The 22,284-nt window shown below is 32.2% G+C and overlaps 1 protein-coding gene across 1 annotated transcript in view; it reads left to right on the top strand.

The window, feature by feature from the left end:
- LOC118202627 (uncharacterized) overlaps window positions 1–22,284 on the top strand; it is a 393,249-nt gene that overhangs the window by 347,800 nt on the left and 23,165 nt on the right. The window contains exons 9-10 of the mRNA XM_085818671.1: window positions 7,289–7,382; window positions 21,934–22,015. Of these exons, the coding sequence (XP_085674797.1) occupies window positions 7,289–7,382; window positions 21,934–22,015 (176 nt within the window). The remainder of the gene's footprint in view (window positions 1–7,288; window positions 7,383–21,933; window positions 22,016–22,284) is intronic.

Below are 22,284 nucleotides of genomic sequence, written 5' to 3' on the forward strand. Positions count from 1 at the left end.
ACAAGTGTGAACAGAAGAGGAAACAGAAGCAGTCAAGATACAAAAATTAAGCTCTCACTTAACAAGGTCCTTAAGTTTAAAAAAAAAAATTATATAAATTTTCACACATAAATTATGTGAGGTTCAACACTTATAGATCCTTAAAGCTTTAAATTATTTAATGATTTTATATGATCTGGGTCATCTTATACATATGTATATAACAATTTAACATATTCCATCATTTCGTAAGGCTCCAAGTAGATCATTGGTGAAATGCGTTGTTAATGTCATTTCTGCTGTACTTGTATCTGCTACACAATAATTTGTTTTTCTTGAACTTTCTCTCTCATGAAAAAGTGCTGCTATTTGTGTAAATACACATTTCACTTTGATCTAATTATCTTTAGATGGACTTTCAAGATGACATGAAAGAATCTCGATACAGTAAGCCAAATTTAGTCTTGTACCTAACATAAGATACATTAAAGCTCCTGCTGCTTCTCTATGGGGAAAATTTCTGTGTTTGGCTTATCTTCACTTTTTCTTTTCTGTTAAACTTTCCTTCAGGATAGGAAATTGACACTGGTTTGCAATCTTCCATCCCAAATCTTTGAACAATTTTTTATGCATAAGGTTGCTGACAAATTCTAATACTTCCATCTTCAAGATGATTAATTTCAAGTCCAAGGAAGTATACTCCTGGTTTAGTTATTACTTGTAATCTTGACTTCAGTTATCAAAAATTTTTCATTTTTCAGATTCTTGTAGATCTGTTGATGCTACCAAACTATTGTCTATATATAAGCATACGATTAGCTTCTTGCCATTTTTGTTTCTTATATATAAGCATGGATCTGCTTCACTCATCTTGAAGCCAAGTTGTGACACAAAGTATCCAAAATATTTATTCCAACACTATAAACATATAAACTATGTTTCAGCTTACAGACTTTGTCAGAACCATCACTATGTCCTTCTGGTTACTGCATATATATGGATTTTTTAAGTACAGTCAAAAGTCGTTAATCCAGACTCGTCGGGACTTCGGCGATTCTGGATTAAAGATTTTTCCGGATTATAGATCATCAGTTTAAATTTGGTAAGATGGCATGCAGAAATTATAAAATTAAAAATATGAAACCATAATTTATGAAATAAAGAACAATTATGATCTAAAGGATATCGAAATTTACAAAAAAAAAAGCATAATATTTATTTGTTTACTTTATTAAACATTTCTTTCAATGTAAGTTGTTTCGTTTTATGTGATAATACTTTCTCTTTAATTCTATAAACAGACATAATTTCTTGTTCAGTTACAAAGTTCCGCTGTTCAAGTCCTATAATTGCTGTGTCGAGAATACCGACTAATTTGTCAATCGAAATTTTTTCATTTTCGATAGCATCTGTGTCACTTTCATCACTATCAGAAGCAAATTATAATGACGAGGAATTTGATTTAAATCATATCAAAGACGGAATACATCGAGATAAAATACTACATTTAGTAAGAATTATAAGCCAAATAAAATAAAAACATCTGCCCTGAAGATAAGGATAGTGCTGACAGATCAACTTCCATTTCATTGCGCGCTGCGGCGCCCCCCCCCCCCCCACGCAGAGCAGCGTGAAATTGATAAACAGATTTTGGAATGGTTAGGTCATTTTTTGCAGCAATTCCACTTTTGTGTAATGGACTTCAAAACATACTTTCACTTTGTAGATCCTTTCTTTACATATTAGTAAATATATATCGGAAATTCTATTTGACATAATCGAAAGTTCAAGCTTGCTGTTATAAAAATGCTCTAACTGTCTGCAAAAAATAATAAGCCGGATCCAATCCGAAGATTAAGGAACAACACAATCTGCAACATTAACCGAATTAGATAATTTTAGCTTAGCTTATACTGTCCGTTATACATTATACGCGCATGCTTAAACGTATTTTGCGCATGCACACACGCATATTCGCAGCCGTAAAGGTCTGCGTCAATGCGACGCATGCGCAGAAAGTTTGTAGCTTTGAGGTCCGGATTATAGATCATTCCGGATTATGGGTGTCCGAGTTAACGACTTTTGACTGTATTTCATATAAGAATGCTGATAATAGACATCAAACTGAGAAAAATGCATATGCTCATTTGCTGCAGTACTAAGAATTGAACGAGTTGAACAAAGTTTAGTCCAGTTCCTAACTTTGTAACTGGACTAAACATTTAATCATAATCAATTCCACAGCTCTGACTAAATCCTTTGGCAACGAGTCTAGCTTTGAATTTATCAGTAGATCCATCAGGGTTCTTTTTGATGTTATAAACACACTTGCATGCTGTAGCTTTAGCATCCTTTGTTAATTTTTCTAAAGTCCATGTTTCATTTTCATCAGTGATGAATCTTCATTCGAATGTACACTTTATTTACAGTTACTTCTTCATAAGAACCAGGCTGTTTGGAATCAGCAAAAAAAATTTCACCTACCATTATGTAATCTTCAAAATGCTTTCGCTTTCTCCGTTCAGCTCTATTTCTTAGGTATCTTGACTGTGTATTATTTTGCAAATTAATATTTTCACATTCTTTTTCTTCAAAATCTTCTTCTAATCTTTTTCCAGCTATTTCTTCACTGTGTTCTTTTTCTGAATCTTTTTCACTAAAAAACTTTTCTTGCTTATCTTTTTCTGAATCTTGTTGATGCTCAGAGCCAGAAATTAGTCTTTCTTGATTTTGAATAGGCAACTGCACATTCTGTGAGCTCCTCATTGAATATAACATCGTGTGAACAGATAACACTTTTGTCTTCTTTGATCCATAGGTGGTATCTTCGTCTCCAACATATCCAATTAAATGAAAACATTTATAGCTTTTGTAGCTATCCATTTTCTTTCTTCTTTGCTCTCGAATATGAGCATAACAAACAGATTCTATTACGTGTAGATGTTTTAATCAAGGTTTCTTTTTAATCCGTAGCTCATAATGACTCAAGCCTTCTTTTGATGATTTGCCAGTTCTGTTTAGTACGTATATGGCAGTGTTGACTAGTTCAGCCCACATTGCTGCAGGAAAATAAGCTTCAGAATTTCAGTACTTAAATGTTCTTGCCATGTCAATAGTGTACGCATATTTTGTTCACTTGAGCCATTTTGCTCGGAAGTATAAGGTGCTGTTAGTCTTTGAGTTATTCTTTCAGAATGCAAAATTGCATGCATTTTGTCATTGTCCAATTCATCTCCGTTGTCACAAAAATTTTCTGACTGAATGTCCCAAAGTTTTTGCATGTGCAAGTATATGCTTTAACACATCTACAACTTCAGACTTTTCTTTGATAAAATAACCATATCAAAACTTTGTATAGCTGGCTTTAAACACATCTAAGTATCTTTTCTTCTGGAAATAGTCATCAAAATTTCCACAAACATTAACTAAAATTAATTCACTGGGCTTGCTGGCTTTCTTTCTAATGCCAAATGATAAACAGTGTGCTTTGCCAAAAATATGTGGTTCACACAATTTTCTTTTAAATGGCACTTTAATGCCTAATTCTTTCACAGGCATGTTCTTGATATGATGTTTATCTTGATGCCTCTATCTTTGATGATATAGCTGCACCAAAGAATTGTCTACTTCGGCAGTATGCACTTTTATAATTTTCTCTTGCATAATTAGTTCAATAGCTGCCTTATATAAGGTGTTGTAAACTCTGCGAGTTCCAAACAGTACTTTTTTTACTTGACCATTAACTTAAACCAGCCTTCTGTAGCTGTTACAATAAATTTACCATTCTGATTTCTGTCTTGAGCAGCAAATAAAGAAAATAAATTTCTTCTTATCTCAGGAACATACCAAACATCTTTTAGGTAGATTCTTTGGATTTTATTGCTGATAGTTGTGTTGACGCACATTGTGCCTTTCTCAAGAGCACCTAAGGTTTCTTTTCCAGCAGCCTTCAGCTACAGGAACTATGAAACTTCACAAAATCAATAAAATATGTGGTACAGTTCATGACATGTTTTGTAGCTCCACTATCAATCCAAAATGATATTAGATCAATCTTAGCTGCACAGGACCAACGACTTTACAAAAGCCCCATAAATATATGACAGTTGTGTCAGGATTAGCACCCGCATGTAGACATTTAGCAAGTCCAGAAATCCACGGCAGTTAATTTTTCAGGCAGAGTTCTCCTATCTTTATCTAACACAAGTTTCTGTCTATTCTAACAGCGATTCTTAACAGTCTTTTGATTGCTTCTTTGCTTAATTTTAAGTAGTTTCTAACAGGATACTCTTTTTCCGTACAACAACATCCAAGCTTACATGTAGACTTTATGAGGCTCTTAGCCCTCTATTCGGCTGCGTTCCCGGAGCAGGGTGGAGCAGAGAGTAGATGGTTTCTGCCAGGAAGATATCACACTGTGAGGCTAAGGCCAGGTCAGTGGTCTTCCTTGGTGGCACTCACTTACTCACTCTTTTACCCAGTCTCCTTTCTGCTTGCAATAATTGAAAATGTATTCTTTTCACGATTTTCTTCTGAATTTTCCTTTTGTATACTGCTTTTGTTTTTCAGATTTTGGCATTACTAATACCACTTGTTCACTTGCCTTTCTCATGATTTCTCAGTTCTCTTTCATGAGAGGAAAGCTGTGCTATTAATTCAACAACTGTTTGTTTTCTTCACCCAGTATTAACCAACTTGATTTAAAAGAATGGTATTGTTTGGGTAAAATATATAATATCTTGTAATTGAGTAGCATGTCAGGTAACTTATTTTAATTTTTCTTTTCAAGTCCTGAATTCAACTCATTCCATAATACTGCTATATTATCACTCTCATTTCACTTGAATAGAAAAAACTGCATGCATATGTTATACAGTTGATTTTCCAATGATGCTTCATATAACTTACGTAATTCCAACCACACTACTCTAGCAGTCTGAAATCTCATAATCTTCTGAAGAGTTTCTTTTGTCACAGAATTAGTTAAAACCATCATAACGCTTATATTTGCATTTTTGAAAGCTCTTAACAGCTTCATTATATTTCTCTTGAGAAACTGAAACATGTACTGGAAGATTTTCTGATTTAACTAAAGTTCCTTCTACAATTTCTAAAGCACCAGGATGATGGTTTAAAATAAAATTATATCCTATATTCCCATACAAGCCAGTTGCATTCACCAGCTAAAGAATTTACTTAGATCTTAGATAATTCCATCCTTTGATTTTTAAACCACTTTTGATCTTTAAGATGAAAAGGAAACATTTACCAAATTAGGCTTGAGGAAGTTCGTTTTATTCTTGTCAGTTCAAAACACTTGATGCAATATGAGAGTTTGCTGTACCCATAACCTGAAAAAGTGTTTCTAGAACTAGAAAAAAAAACTAATAGTAAAACAAAAATATAAAGTTTCAATTGAAATTACTAACTATAAGTTGAATTAGGTCTTTAGAACAACAGCATCACAAAGCCTAATCTTCTAATGACAAGAACACTTACCATTGCCAGAATTTATTAACTAAATTATACAATATTATTATTTGCTTTTTTTAACATACTTTAATGTTACTTTCACACCTTATATATATTTAAGACAAAAAAATATGAAACTCAAAATTATTCATTTTAATTTAGGTGCTTCTCTGCTTTGTTCTAAAAATACTAACAACTTTTTCTAAAGAATGTTGCTGAAAAAACCTGCATTACTCTAAGCCAATCGCTGTTCAAAACTTAGAGAAAGGATTTTGATGTTATGTGTAGGCCCTGCTGAAATGTGCTTTTAATTTTCCCATGAATCCTTGTCCTGCTAGCAGGTGTCATTGCTTCACAGTGTCATCTGATGTCTAAAAATCTGTATAAATTTGTGGGGTGCTTATCACGTTCATACTGATGTCAAAAGAAGAAACTGTGACATAAGAAATTATTGATCAAGGAATGAAATTATGTTTCTTGTTATATACAAAGTATTCAATGTCTCCAAGTTTCTTCTTTGATTGCACAATTATGCCAGCAGCATCTATAACCTTCAGCTATCATTATAGTTATTTGATCTTCTTTCCCACATTCTAAATCAATGCATAATATTAAAAGAAATGAACTTGCAAATTTCATACCTGCATAGCAATCACATAGTGGTATGTTTGCTTGGTGCTGCTTAGTATGTAGTTGCTTGCTCATGTCAGCATCCATCAGAGCCAATGAGAAGTGCATTAGTGCATGAGTTTCGCATGCCCTTGAAGAGAACAATAATTTGGGGATTCAATCCTGGGTCTGTTATGCGGCAGTCGAATATAAGAAGATTTGTTAAATTTATAAATATATATATATATATATATATATATAGGTATATGTATCATTAGGACAATTGTTACAAAGTCTAGTAATCAAAGATCGTGGGTTTAGAAGCCCCTGAATAATTCAGGAATTTATGGCAAAAAAGCAGGCACTGTTCTGAAATCTCAGACATCTTTACCATTAATTTAAGTTACTCCTGAATTTCTTTAAATAAGAGATTTATTTTCCCTTATTCATATTTAAAATATAAGTTCATACTATGTGATGCCCAAAATTGCTATTATTCAGTGTTATGATTTAGAGAATTTGCAACAGTTCAGCAGAATATCTTTCAAAAATATTTTAATTAAGTATATGAGTTGTTAAACTTAAATTGTAATACACTTTCAGCTCATCAAAATGACTCCATCTTATAAAAAAGGACATTGTAATGAATAGCCACACTGGTGATTGTCATCAATCAATCACTTTCTACACTGACCATTATAATGGAACATTCACCGTAATCAGCATTGCATATACTTATTTTTAGGCACTTTATTGCTCTTTAATTTTACACTTAATTACTCACCATTTTTGCTTAATTATCCAATAACTGAATTGTTTGAATCAGACTATTGCTGTTAGAATTTATAACCACAGACTGTTCTTGACTCCCAAGATTTGAATTGTAAAATTATTAGGGAAGGTCAAAAATATAAATTCTCTCATTCTCCAGCAGACTGGATTATATAACTTTAGTAAATATATTTAAAATTATGTTCAGAAGAGATTCAGATCATCTTTTGAATTAAATCCCTTTATTCTTTAAATCAAATGGTTCCAATGATTTTTATATTATCTTTTATATGACCAGTTCTTTGCACAGTTGCTTACACATTTTATTTAACTTAATATAAAAATGAAATTGTCACTGTTATAAAAGGAAAAATAATTGAATATTTTAAGTGTCATTTTATTAACTACTATGTGATATTTTTTTCCCTTTTAAACTTTTTTTTTTTTTTTTTTTTAGAGATCAAGAAGAAGAGAAAAAGAATGCATCTAAAGAAAAGAATTCTTCCAATGATTACAGACAGAGCTTTATTGGCCATAATCCATTTTTAGAGGTAAAATATTACTGTAAAGCACTTACAAATTCCATGATCTTTCAACTGCTAATTTTTGTACTTTTAAGCACAAATAAGGTTTTAATTTCTACATAAACAAAAGATTCTCATCTTTTGAGCAAATATCAGTCGTGCATGGAAAATTTAACATTAAAATTTACAATGATTATATTTTCTGGATGCTTAAGAAATGGTACATTCACAAATCCTGATATTATGTAATGATTTTTCTAACTGATAGACATTATTGCTGTGCTTATCAGGTTGCCAATGATTTATATTTCACATAAATTTAATTTTAACACATATTCTAGTTTTGACTAAACACTACGTTATGTACAGAAATATTTATATAAGTTTAAAGAATATAATTGAAATGACAGGTTTAATCATCTTTAAAATCAAGTGTTCTTCACACCTTACCAAAATTATAACAATCTCACCAGCTAAAAACCAAACTCAAATGCAACCACCTTACCAAAATTCTCCAGACAACTCAACCTTTCATCTGCAGGTCTGTCTCTCCTACTGGGTTTTCACCGCAATGAGGAGAAAGTTGTTTCACTGACCGCTGAAAGATACATGATACACCCCCGATAGGATTGTTCTATTCCAAACCTAAGCACAATCTGACAAATTAACCAGCAAGTGAGCTTACAAACTTAAATAGTAATACATCATAAGTATAATACAGTACAAAGTCCGAAATCCGGACCTCAAAACCGCCAACAACAACGTTTTCTCATAGGCTTTACGCATTAGCATTTAATTCCCTCCTCCGCACATAATAAAATATCTGGAGAGTTCCAATTCTTAATTTCAAGTCCACACTAAATAAAATACCTTGTTATTGAAGAAACAATCATTTTAGCATAAATTTGTACGATCAGTAATTTGACTCCATTGCTGCGTATCTGCTTGGCACACATCACAAACTGAAACATTCGGCATAGATACGTCGTTGATCTGATGGCAACCTGGCGAATCATTATTTATTATACTTTCCTTCATCACCGCATGTTTATTAAAACATGACAACTTTAGTAATGATTCATGTAGTGATGCCTAAACAGTTTTTTATGTTAGTAATTGAATAATAAAGGAGTATGGTAATCTTTTATGCTGATATTACACTTGGCAATGATTACAGATTTAAGTTAAATGTGCTTAAAATGTTGACGAGGAAAAATTTACCAAAAATTTCTTTCCCAAATGCTAAATATAGATTTTGATTATGATACTCATCGATTATATTTAGAGCTATTTGAATTCAGAATAACTGATTTGTTATTCACGTAAAGCCAGCACCAGGACTCATATGACCGCACCGAGTCGCAGAATTTATGACTTGGAGAGACTGCATCAAGTGGTAAGATATCTAGTGCTGGCCCTCAATAAGGCTTAGGTATATGTGAGAATTTTTTTTATTCAGAACTCTGATAAGCCTTAAGCATGTGCAAGAAATAGTCATAAGTATAATAAATAACTAAACTAATACAATTCATGGTTAATTATTTCAGTTCGTGATAGAAGCAAGATAAAATTTAACGGAACAATTTGTCGTTAGTCGCCAAGGTCATGATGCAAGCATAGCCAAATATGTATAGTAAAGGATAGCCAAATTTGATGATGATAGCCACTAATTTTAAAGTTTTTTTTTGGATATCACGAAACAAATGTGAAATTTTCCAATTAACTGATTTTGTAAAGAAATGTGGAGAAGCAGTAATAAATGAAGATGATATAAAAGGTTTTCATTGTGATGACAATGCTTCTCAATCATCAATCAATTAATGAATGGCTAATCTGTAGTATTGTTCTTGATCCAGAAAACACCACTACCGATAGTGAAGAAAGTGACAGAGAAGTTACTGAAAACGAGAACATTTAGACTGACAAGTTAGTTGGAATTCTCGAAACAGCAGTTACAAGACTTCAGCAATGTACCGTAATTTCGCACGTATAGTCCGCACGCAAGATTTTATATAAAAAAAAATTTTAAAAATCGTCAGATAGTCCGCACCACTGGATAGTCCGTGGACTATACGTCCGAAATTACGTTTTTTTAATACGGCAATATTCCCAAGCTTTTTAAACACATCCTTTGTTTGCGCCAATTTCTCACCGCTTTCTCGTCCACTTCAAAATAACGGGGTAAAATCCTAGTATACGGTGACTTTGAAAATTATCGCCAACACCAAAAATGATCCAAAGAACGTCTATATATATACTATGCACTATATACTATGTGTGTATATACATAGTATATATACTATATATGTAGTATATACTATGTTAAACTATATATTTTTTTTAAATGACCCGTTAACTACTCATCGTATATGTCCCGTTTTTACTGCTCATCATAAAATCGCCAAAACTAGCCAAATCCCGTGTGCACCGAATACTAGGATTAAACCAATAACGACCCGCTTCTCTATTTCCATCTTTTTCCCGGCGATGTTTCATCAACGTTATCGAAGATGAAAGACAAAATACTGTGCAACGTGCTATACTCGTCATAAGTGGTAATGAAATTTGACCTTCGACCCACTCACTCGGTGTTGCCAAACCACCGAGTAAACGAATCACGCTTTTTTTTTTTTTTTTTTTTTTTTAACTCCAGGTACTTGCTACTATGGCTCCTAAAAACCGAGCTGACGCATCAGTTACTTTTCCCCCTCCCGGCAGTTGCGCTAAAGCAGTGCGAAGGATACTGGGATACAAGACTCTGGTTGCGCTAAATGAGTGCTCATACAAGACTTTCTTTGGCTCATATCCCGGCATCGCTTGATGCGCCAGCCTGGGTTTTAGGAGCTCTACTTGCTACTACTCATTCGTTCTGCACTATGCTCTGTGGTTTAGTATCGATACGATACATACGAATGTTTTCTTGGAATCTCGCGCTTTTTTTATATTTGATCATCGGCAGTTCACGACAGCGTGTTTTTTAAATTTCAACGATTTTAACCGTGAACAACCAGCGTATTATCCGCATTGGTGGATAGTCCGCAGCTTCAAAAATTCGCATTTTAAACACAGATAGTCCGCGAACTATACGCGCGAAATTACGGTAACTAAACAAGAGATTATATCTGTCTTTAGAATCAAAGAGAAAGTATTAGCACAAAAAAACGAAGCAACTTAAACAACTTACATTGAAAGAAATGTTTAATAAAATAAACAAATATATATCAAGCTTTTTTTTGTAAATTTTGATACCCTTTAGATCATAAATGCTTCATTATTTCATAAATCACAATTTCATATTTCTTATTTTATAATTTCTATGTGCCATCTTACTAGATTTAAACTGATGATCTAATATCTGGAAAAATCCCAAATCCAGAATCGCTGAAGTCCCGATGAATCCGGATTTCGGACTTTGTACTGTATTTATTAATTAATATACAATACTCAAATTTTCTCATACTGAAATAAACAAAAGAAGTACTTTGATACATGAATACTCCTCCAAATATTATTTGTCTAATATCTTATTACTACTTTTTTAAAGCTAATCAAAATCAAAATATATGAGATATATATATAATGCATAACATACTTTTGAAATATGTGCAATAAACATTCATTTGACAACAGATGAATAGACAATACAGATTCCTGTTAATAAAACATATATATGCAACAATATTCAAAAAACACAATATCATAAAAAAAAATTTAAAGGGAAAAAACTAAGTTTTTCAAAACAGTCAGAAAATAGTCTCATACAATTTCAGAGCAAAAGAAAAATATTTAATACAAAGTTTTAAGTATATTGGTTCATACTTAATTCACATACATTTTATTCACCAAATAGGCTTGAAAGACTATCAACACTTTTTAATTGTGCACCAGGACAATACGAAGTATGAATATTGTAACATTGAAGTGCCATTGTCCATCTCTGTAATTTGGCAGAATGAAATGCAGACTTTTGAACAAATAATGATGGTTTTTGGTCTGTAATCAACCTGATATTTGATTCAAACATCCAACATTCAAAATTTTTTTAATGACTACACAACAGCATAAGCCTTGCATTCAATAATGGACCAGTTCTGTTGAGCTATTGAAAGTTTTTGACTGGCAAAACTGATGAGATGCAAATTGCCTTTGCTGTCTCTTTGTGATAAACATGCACCAACTCCATAAGAATAGCGTCACACTGGATAGTGTACGGTTTCTTTGGGTCTAGGATGTAAAGTTTCGGTGCTTCACACAATCAATGTTTGAGATCTTGAAATACTGTTTCCTCAATATCAGTCCATGGAATTATCTCCGGAATCTTCTATTTATCAGCAGGTGAGCTATTTCTGAATAATTCTTTATATAATTACGATAATAGTTAAACAGGCCTAATGCATCCTTTAGAGCAGTCTTAGTTTTAGTGCTTCATATAATTTTGATAGCTTGTAACTTTTCAGGATTAGGCTGAGATCTTCCAGCATATATCCTGAATGTTTTATGTCTGAATGCTCAAAAACGCATTTCCTTATGTTCACTGTAAATTTGAGATCACTTTATATAATTAGCATGGTGTCTAAATCTTTGAGATGTGAATTCTAGTCTGGTGGAAAGACCTCTTGGTTGTCTTCTGTACATCAAATGAAAGGGTGAGATTTCAGTCACACAGTTTGGTACTTTAAATTAAGTTTAGAGTAAGTACGAGATATGTTTATCTCAATTTGAAGGGTTACTACTGATGACATGATGTAGCATTTGCCTGAGAGACTCTTTCCATCAATGCATATGGATCACTGTAAGCAGGTGTAGAGAATATATTATCAATGCAGGTGTCTAAATCTTTGAGATGTGATTATAGTGTGGTGGAAGACCTCTTGGTTGTCTTCTGTGCATTAGATGAAAGGGTGAGATTTCAGTCACCTTGCTGAAATGCCTTATGTCAGCATTTGCCTTCTCTCTTTTCTCCTCTTTGGTTTTCTCATCCAAAATTATTGGCAGGGGCGATCCTACTTTCACTTTTGTTTACGTTTTGGTGAACAGGCTCAGCAAATTTTCTCCTTCAGAAGGAATTCTTTCTAAAATGTTCTTCTCCTGCAAGATTAATCAACAGTTTCTATATTTCTGGAGTTATTAAACAACACACATTTAGCTTATAAATCACTACAATTAATATATCATCTACAAAACTAAATAAATTATTTCCATAATTCTTATAGTAAATAAGTACCGTATATACCCACGTATAAGTCGAGATATTTTGGGCAAAAAAAAGACTTCAAAGTGGGGGTGTCGACTTATACGCGGGGCCATAAAAAATTAAAAGAATTGGAAGTTAAAAAATTTCTTTGTATAATGCAGTTGTTTTCTTCCCGCACTCGAATTGGACGACTTATCAAATAAGTCACTTACTTGAAGTAATTTCCATGACTTAAATTATGTGACGAACTACAGTGGTGGCCAAAATTGTGAACACTTTTGGAAATTTTTATGTTTTTGCCCCTGAAAAATGCGAATGCCTGCGAAATACCCTCTGAATGATTATAAAATCATTTAAAAAAATGTTGTATTAGCAACAAACTAGACGGCACGGAAGATGATGCTGTTTTTGAAAGTGAAAATGACGACAAAGGCTGTAGTAGTGATTGTAACAATACAGAGTTCGAGACTGAAAATATGTATGATGACGAGCCAATGACGACAGAAGAGTTCTATGAAATGTTTGGCAAATCTGACAATGAATCAGATGTTGAAGGATTTTGATTTTGTTTATTTACCAAGGTATTTTTTATCATATATTTACTTTTTTTCTCAGATGATTTTGAATAAATGTAGTACTTAAAAAATTTTTTTCGAAGTTTCTCGATCAATTTCGGAAGTGGGGGATCAAATTATACGCGGGTTTCTTATTTTCTACGAATTTTTTATGTCAAAGTGGGGTAGGTCGACTTATACGCGAGTATATACGGTATGTAGGCAATCAGCAAGAGGTGCAACAACATCTCTCCTGTTGCATTACAACTTCTGTCTCACCTCACAGCCTCTTTTCAGCCAGCGCCGTTTGAGTGAAAGGATCACTACACAAGGCTTCCGGTGCAAGTCTCATTCTGTGTATATAATAATATATATTTTTTTGTAAATGCTGTTGCATTCAATTATGGAGTCAGATCAACTGATACCACTTGTCAGTGGTAATCATCCTTCAAATACACTACAAGCTTTTGCTTCAACCAGTTGGCTGACTGCGAAGAGATACATGACAGGCAGGACTTAGAAAAGAAGGGCTAGTTCACAGAGCCTCCCCCCCTAAACAGAAAGTGAGGGGTATTGACATAGTCATGTTGACACTGACTACAAAGATGCAATTCGCAGCAAAGAAATAAATGTTTTAAATTTGAAAAAACAGCCTTAAAAAACTGTGCATGAAAAAATAGCTTTAATTTAGAACAGAAGGTGTTATTAATGTATGCACTTATAGCATTTAAAAAGTTGATGATACTTATTTATTAATTTTAAAATAGCAGATAAAATGCGCTATGTTTTCTTAAAAGTTGCTGGTTTTTTCCCCTGTGCATATATTTTTAAATCATGAAGAAAAAAACGATGGTCTGCATTATCTTTTCTTTATCTGCATACTAAGTGGGAAAATCCTATTACTGTTTCTATGATAATATAAAACAGTCAAAAGTCGTTAATTCGAACACCCATAATCCAGAATGATCTATAATCCAGAAGCTTCAACAATCAATAGAAGAAGCAATCAACTGTAAATAAAGTGTACATTCGAACGAAGATTCATCACTGATGAAAATGAAACATGGACTTTAGAAAAATTAACAAAGGATGCAAAAGCTACAGCATGCAAGTGTGTTTATAACATCAAAAAGAACACTGATGGATCTACTGATAAATTCAAAGCTAGACTCGTTGCTAAAGGATTTAGTCAGAGCTGTGGAATCGATTATGATTAAATGTTTAGTCCAGTTACAAAATTAGGAACTGGACTAAACGTTGTTCAACTCGTTTAATTCTTAGTACTGCAGCTAATGAGCATATGCATCTTTCTCAGTTTGATGTCTATTATCAGCATTCTTATATGGAATACAGTCAAAAGTCGTTAACTCGGACACCCATAATCCGGAATGATCTATAATCCGGACCTCAAAGCTACAAACTTTCTGCGCTTGCGTCGCATTGACGCATAGGCATTTACGCATGTGCGTAAGACCTTTACATCTGTGCATATGCGTGTACGCATGCACGTTTAATGTATAACAGACGGTATAAGCTAAAATGTTCTAATTATCTATTTCATGCAGATTGCGTTGTTCCTTAATCTTCGAATTGGATCCGGCTTATTATTTTTTGCAGACTGTTAGAGCAATTTTATAAAAGTAAGCTTGAACTTTCGATTATGTCAAATAGAATTTCTGATGCTGAAGCTCCCAAAGAATCTACAAAGTAAAAGTATGTTTCGATGTCCATCAAACAAAAAGTGGAATTGCTGCAAAAAATGGATAAAGGCATATCCTTTGTTTCTCTAACCATTCCGAAATGTGTTTATCAATTTCACGCTGCTTTGCGGGGGGGGACGCGGTGGTGCGCAATGAATTGGAAGTTCATCTGTCAGCACTATCCTTATCTTAAGGGCAGATGTTTTTATTTTATTTGGCTTATAATTCCTTACTAAATGTAGTTATTTCATCTCGATGTACTCTGTCTTTGATATAATTTAAATCAAATTCCTCGTCATTATAATTCGCTTCCGATTGTGAAGAAAGTGACGTAGAGGTTTTTGAAAACGAAAAAATTTCGATTGACAAATTAGTCGGTATTCTCGACACAGCAATTATAGGACTTGAACAGCGGAGCTTTGTAATTGAACAAGAAATTATGTCTGTTTGTAGAATTAAAGAGAAAGTGTTATCGCATAAAACGAAGCAAATTAACAGCTTACATTGAAAGAAATGCTTAATAAAGTAAAAAATAAATATTAATCTTTTTTTTGTAAATTTTGATATCCTTTAGATCATAATTGTTCTTTATTTCATAAATTATGGTTTCATATTTTTAATTTTATAATTTCTGCATGCCATCTTACCAGATTTAAACTGATGATCTATAATCCGGAATCGCGAAGTCCCGACGAGTCCGGATTAACGACTTTTGACTGTAACAACTTTTTAAAGTAGACTCCCACCTACCCTGAAAAAAACCTTAGTTTAGCATAGTTTTGAATACATATGTCAATTTTTTTCTTTTCTTTTTTTTTTTTTTTTTACAGTTTAAGAAAAGTAACTTATGTTTGACTGACCTTGAAATCAATAGTTTTATTCAAAATTTAATTTAATCTAAGATAGCTTTTTAGATCTAATTATAAATTTTACATTGGCATGTTTCCGTTCTGATTTCATATAATAACAGATATTTTTTAAATAATTGTCTCACTTATTTGTATCTCAACGCATACGTTATGCTAAAATAAATACAGTCAAAAGTCGTTAATTCGGACACCCATAATTCGGAATGATCTATAATCCGGACCTCAAAACTAAAAACTTTCTGCGCATGCGCCGCGTTGACGCGTGCGCGTAAGACCTTTTACGACTGCGCATATGAGTGTGCGCAAGTGCAGAATACGTTTTCGCGTGCGCGTTTTATGTATAATGGACGTATAAGCTAAAATTATCTAATTATCTATTTCAGTTAATGTTGATGATTGCGTGGTTCCTTAATTTTCGAATTGGATCCGTGTTATTATTTTTTGCAGACTGTAAGAGCAATTTTATAAAAGTAAGCTTAAACTTTCGATTATATCAAATAGAATTTCCGATATATATTTGTTAATATATAAAGGATCTAAAGCGAAAGTATGTTTTGAAATCCGAAATCTGTTTATCAATTTCACGCTGCTCGGTGGGGGGATCGCCGCGGCGGACGCGTAATGAATTGGAAGTTGATCTGTCAACACTATCCTTATCTTCAGCGCAGATGTTTTTATTTTATTTGGCTTATAATTCCTTACCAAATGTAGTATTTCATCTCGATATGCTCCGTCTTTGATATGATTTAAAACAAGTTCCTCGTCATTAAAATTCGCTTTCGATAGCGAAGAAAGTGACAGAGGTTATTGAAAACGAAAAAATTTCGATTGACAAATTAATCGGTGTTCTAGACACAGCAGTTATAGGACTTGAATAGCGGAACTTTGTAACTGAACAAGAAATTATGTCTGTGAAACGAAGCAAAACTTAAACAACTTACATTGAAAGAAATGTTTAATAAAGTAAACAAATAAATATTAAGCTTTTTCTTTTTGCAAATTTTGATACCCTTTAGATCATAATTGTTCTTTATTTCATAAATTACGTTTCATATTTTTAATTTTAGAATTTCTGCATGCCATCTTACGAGATTTAAACTGATGATCTATAATCCGGAATCGCCGAAGTCCCGACGAGTCCGGATTAACGACTTTTGACTGTATAATATTGTTTTCTTAAGTTTGACTAAACAACTTTGCTCACAGTATCTAAAGAGAATTACTTAATCTTTTAAAAGAGAGGCAAAAGAGGAAGGTCCTTTTTATACGAAATTACTTCAACGTTTTTTACAATTATAAATTATCTGAAATGCTGAGCTAGCTTTGTTTTGTACAAATTACCATTGTATTCTTGTTTATTTTTACAGTTAAGGCATTCAACAATATTTGCATCATCCTTTGTGAGTTCTATTTTAAAATCATTTGTATCTGGTGTTGTATAGTAAAATCATTCATATTCTGATTTATTATTCTAGCATCATTTTTGTAATTGTCCTCAGAATTTTCTTCAAACTAATTCGTGTAGTCTTGCAAAAGCACTCTGCGTTATTATTATTATTATTATTATTATTATTATTTGTGTCAAACCAAACAAGCAATTTTTCATGTCATCTTCATAATCACTACATATAAAATGTTTGCTGCAAATTCTTGCATTCTTCATATTAATAGAAGCCTGTCTTCGACACATGTATCCATTTTCTTCTCCAAAAGCAAATTATCTGTTAGAAAAATATGAAATACAATATCCCTATTTTTCCCATTTTCATGAATTTTATGGCACTTTGCTACAATGCAAGAGAAGACATGTTACATAAATGATACTTTACAGAAGTGCTTTCAAACTTACATTGCACACAGACCAATGCACAAGTTGAAAGTAACTTATGGACAGCATTAAAAAAAGGGAGTGGACATGATTTTTTTTAAATTTTGTTAATTAATTAAAAACTATTTACTAGATATTTGTTAGAACATACAAATAAAAATATGAAATTTATGCTTATATTTTGCCTGACATCTAAATGTTGCCTGCAAGAAATTTCTGTTGGTCACAATTTAGAATTCAGACAGACAGCTAAATATTAAAATTTTTCATACTATTTTCAGAAATTTTCAACTAATTGTTATATATTGAACTACTAAGCAACTTATTTTTAATTTAAATATATGAAAAAGGAAAATATGAAAAGGAAATATATAAGCTTCCCAGAAGAACAAAAACTTGAGAATGAGTAATGGCAACCTATTCTATTTCTTTTATTTACTAGATTTTTCTCTAATGTAAAACAGAAAAAATAAAATTTTTATGTAAATTATTGTAAACATCTTTGTTTTTTACTACACCTTTGAGCTACAACACCTCATGGCGTTTCGATTTTCATGAAATTTGTGATCTTGGAAATTACTGAAAATATTGTCACAATATGTAAATACTCATTAGCAGTCTGGTTGTTTTCATAGACTTCTTAATTTTCTACTACCCCCCCAAAAAAAAACAGTTCTCATGTAAATGTACTAAAAAGAAATCTTGTATTCTTATTGCAAAATTGTTAACTTATGATATTTATCTTTTGACTAGTACTAATAAAAGTTAATGAAATTAGTATCTTAAAGTCTCTGAACAAGATTTATATCACAATGTAAATTAATTAGCTCTAGTTCTAGATTTTCTGAAGAGTTACATTCCTTTTTGGTAATCAAAATAACGTAAGACTGGACACTAATAAATCTTAAACTTTTTCTTCAGATTCTTGTCATAACAATGCTAATTACTTTACAAGAAGTGTATTCCCAGGCAGTATAAAATTACTTTGAGGGTCACATACGGTCCATGGGCCACCACTTTAACACTGCATTACTAGAGAGCAATATGTGTGATTACAATTAATTTAGGATATCCACATTGCTAAAGCATCGCTTCATAGCGGAATGAAACTACAGTTTTTAACAGGTGAAATCAGATGCAGCATAGTCACATCAGATTAGTTCCTTTTAATTCCCTACGAGGATCGCATCGACGAAGATTCAGACAAAGGAATGAACTAGCCCCTGCATAACAACTACTTCAGTGAATAAGCATGAACTAGGGTCCCCAGAACATGTTTTTACTGTATTTAAAATAAAATCTGTATGTAAAATTATGTACATATTATGTTCTTTCTGTCTGTATGTATGTCTGTATTTGCATGAAGATTTTTTTATCCATGAACGTTTCATCTAACATGAAATTTCTGAAAATTTTTATTTTCCATATTTAAGCTTTCTTCATTCATAGGAAGAGTTGATTAGATTAGGGATGAAACTGGACACCCGCTCAGCTGGTGGGCTTGCCCGCTAGTTTTTAATGAAAACTGTTTTAAAATATAATCCAAAACTTTCCACTTTTATTTTTTAAGGTTTTTATATCAGTGGGAACATCATATTAGATATTGGCTAAAATTATTAATGGAAAATTATTCTTTACTTGAAGCTCTGAGCTGATTTTAATGAAAAAATATGTTAGGACATAATTCATAACTTCTGAAATTTAAAATTTTTTCTGTGTGATTTAATAGAATATATTATAATTATGAGCATTAGATGTATTCTTAAAATTATGCTAATTGTAAGAAGAAGAAATTCATTTTGAAGATGAGCTTTTCATTAAGAAGCAATTAAATGTGTTTTCCTCAATCCTTGATTTTTTGTTTGTTTCACTTTTGTGTCTAATCACTTTTCAATAAAAAAAATGTTGCTATGGAATTTTATCACTATATATTGTTTGTATACAAATAATACAGCAAATATATATAATGTAGTCAATATGAAAAAAAAAAAAGTGTATAACAACAATGAACAGTCTGTTTGGAACTCTAAAGATATGCTGGTTTTAAAGATTTTGGAATTTTGTTGTCATTTTATGTGACATAAGTGCAAAGAAAGTGATATTTTATAAATAAAGCTAAAATGATGAATGAAAAAGTTGGTCATCTCTACATATAATAAAGCAAAGAGTCTGTGTGTGTGTGTCTTTCGTTCGCGCTGTGCATAAGATAATAGACCCACAGCTACGAAATTTGGTACATAGGTGCATCTAGACAAGAGCCAGTGCACCTCGAAGCGAATTCCCACTAAATTGGCAATCAAAATGTTTTATTTTTCAGCAGCCTGTTTTCTAATTTCTCCATTATCAATATTTTCTTGATTTAAAACTAGGATACACGATTGGTAGTTGGGACATTATCATCACAGTAGAGAACTCTGTTATTTCTTCTTTGCATTTCTTCATAAATTCCATAAATTTGAAAACTTCACTATTTGTTTGTGATATTGAAAACCTATTAATTTGTGGCTATCATCATCACCATGAATTATGCTAACTGGCCATAAATTATATTAAGCATTTTAAAAATAGCTGCAGACACATCCTTCTGTGAACTTGCAACGTACCTTTTATGTTAAAATGTTTAATTCTTGAATGATTCTTCCACTGTGAAACAAAAATTTAGCAATGATTTAAAAAAGGCTGCATTGTATCTATATTTCAGCATGTGTTGCACTCCAGCATCCATTGGCTGAATGATAAGTGTACAGTTTGGAGAAAAGTGTAAGATTTAGATGTTATCTTTTACTCAAAACTTTAAGTGAAGTATGAGCTAAACAGTTCTTCATAATCAGTACAATTTTTTGCATCATGCCATAAACAAGCCAAGCCTTGGGTATGAAATGATTTTAAAAATCAAATATCCATTAATGATTCTTTCATCCATACTCATATGTTTGAATGATAGATAACAGAGAAAATATTTACGCCTTTAAATGATTAAGGTTCTACTACATTTTTTTCTAATTATGAAAAGCTAGCATTTGTGCCTTTCTGCAGCATTTGCACATGTCCAAAATCATTAGTCTTGCTTTGGAGTGTTTGTCTTCATTTGGTGCCATTCTGCAGAATTTTCCAATACACTTGGGTTGCATATTGCCAGAAAGGTCAGCATTATAAATTCTGTCTGGGGATAGCATTTTACTATTAATGAATTTTGATGAATTTATCAGCAAATTGTTCAGTTGCTTCAGTATAAGCTATTTTGCCTGATATTTTTAACTGCCTTATGCCATGGCAGTTTTCTAAATTTGGTTAACCTAGCTGCTGAATATGTGCACTCCGATTTAAGTCAATCTTCGTGAAATATTTTGGCTTCAGCTATTAGCATTGAAGCAATCAGTAGTTTACCCCTTATTGACATACCCTCACTATGACATTCTCTCATCCATTGAATCTTCACTTTGCATGATCCTCACTTTTAGCGTAAGGAATGATTTTTCTGTTACTCATTGCTAGTTATGTATCAGAATCTACAAAAAATTCAAGAAGTTCTTTTTTTAGATTTATTATGTCATATACTGTTGACTTTTCTATGTCATACTACTACTCACATAATTTTGAGAACTTTATCCCTTTTTTCCAGCAGTTCCACATTTTGCTTGCTTGGCACTGAAACATGCTTTGCACATCCTGCTGCAGCTCCAGAATTAAAAATTATTTCAGTGTAATTGAAAATTCTAACTTTAATTTTGATAACTTGCTTACACTAATAATGGCCTAAAAAATAATAAGCTTGATCAAATCAGAAAGTTAAGGAAGAGCAAAATTTGCAATGTTGACTTTCTTAAGAATCTTTCTCCACTGCTGTGCCCCCCCCAAAAAAAAACGAAAGAAAAAAAAACCGGTATAAGCAGCATTCTACTCTAAAGAAATATGTCTTAGGGTTTCACTTATTGTTCATCTCAGATTAACAAATGCTAACTTCCCCATAACAAGTCAAGATTTGAAAGTGTTGTGATCATGGCCAAGGTGTGATTCTCTGACCAGAAGGTGTTTGAAAGTGATATGCAGGAATTTCAGTTGGCCAAAGAAAACATTGCTTTTATATAATACCTGCTTTTCTTGAGTATTATATTCTCCATTCTTCTAATTTATTTATTTATTTATTTATTTATTTTTAATTCTGAATAAAAGTTTGCTGGTGGTCTGGATATTGGAAGTCTGGATTTTGAGCTTTGCATATATAGATGTATGTGTGGTTAATTATATCATGAATAATTAATATCACATTAGATATTTATGTATGGTTAATTGCATCCTGCATGTTGAAGTATTTTAAATCATTCAATTAGCTTAATAAAATTTACCATAAAGCTAAACTTGCTAGTAATGATAAATAATGAAATATAATAAAGCATTTGTTACCTAATCATATTTTAATATCTTTTTTTAAGGTTCCTAACCCTAATTGTGCTACAGAGTATAAAAAGGGGTATGTTATGCGTAAATGTTGTGTGGATCCAAGTGGGAAGAAGAGTAAGTAATATACTAATTATAGGTAATTTTTCCTTCAGTTGAGAGAAATAAGAGATTGACTTTTATGTTACTATGTGCAACTAAAATCTGAAATGTTATTTGGTAATGAAGTAAATGAGTTAAAGCTAAGCGGTATCTGATTAGCAATAATCATGAATACCAGTGCTGTGAAAAACAACATATGATATTAATTTAGAAGTCAAACAACAAAAATCAGCATTATATTTTAAAATTTTCACAGGACTAGTTTCCATGGTTTTACCGAACCA

This window comes from Stegodyphus dumicola, chromosome 6 (genome assembly GCF_044657685.1).
Source record: "Stegodyphus dumicola isolate Sdum_Otavi_A_Nest chromosome 6, ASM4465768v1".
NCBI lineage: Eukaryota > Metazoa > Arthropoda > Arachnida > Araneae > Eresidae > Stegodyphus > Stegodyphus dumicola.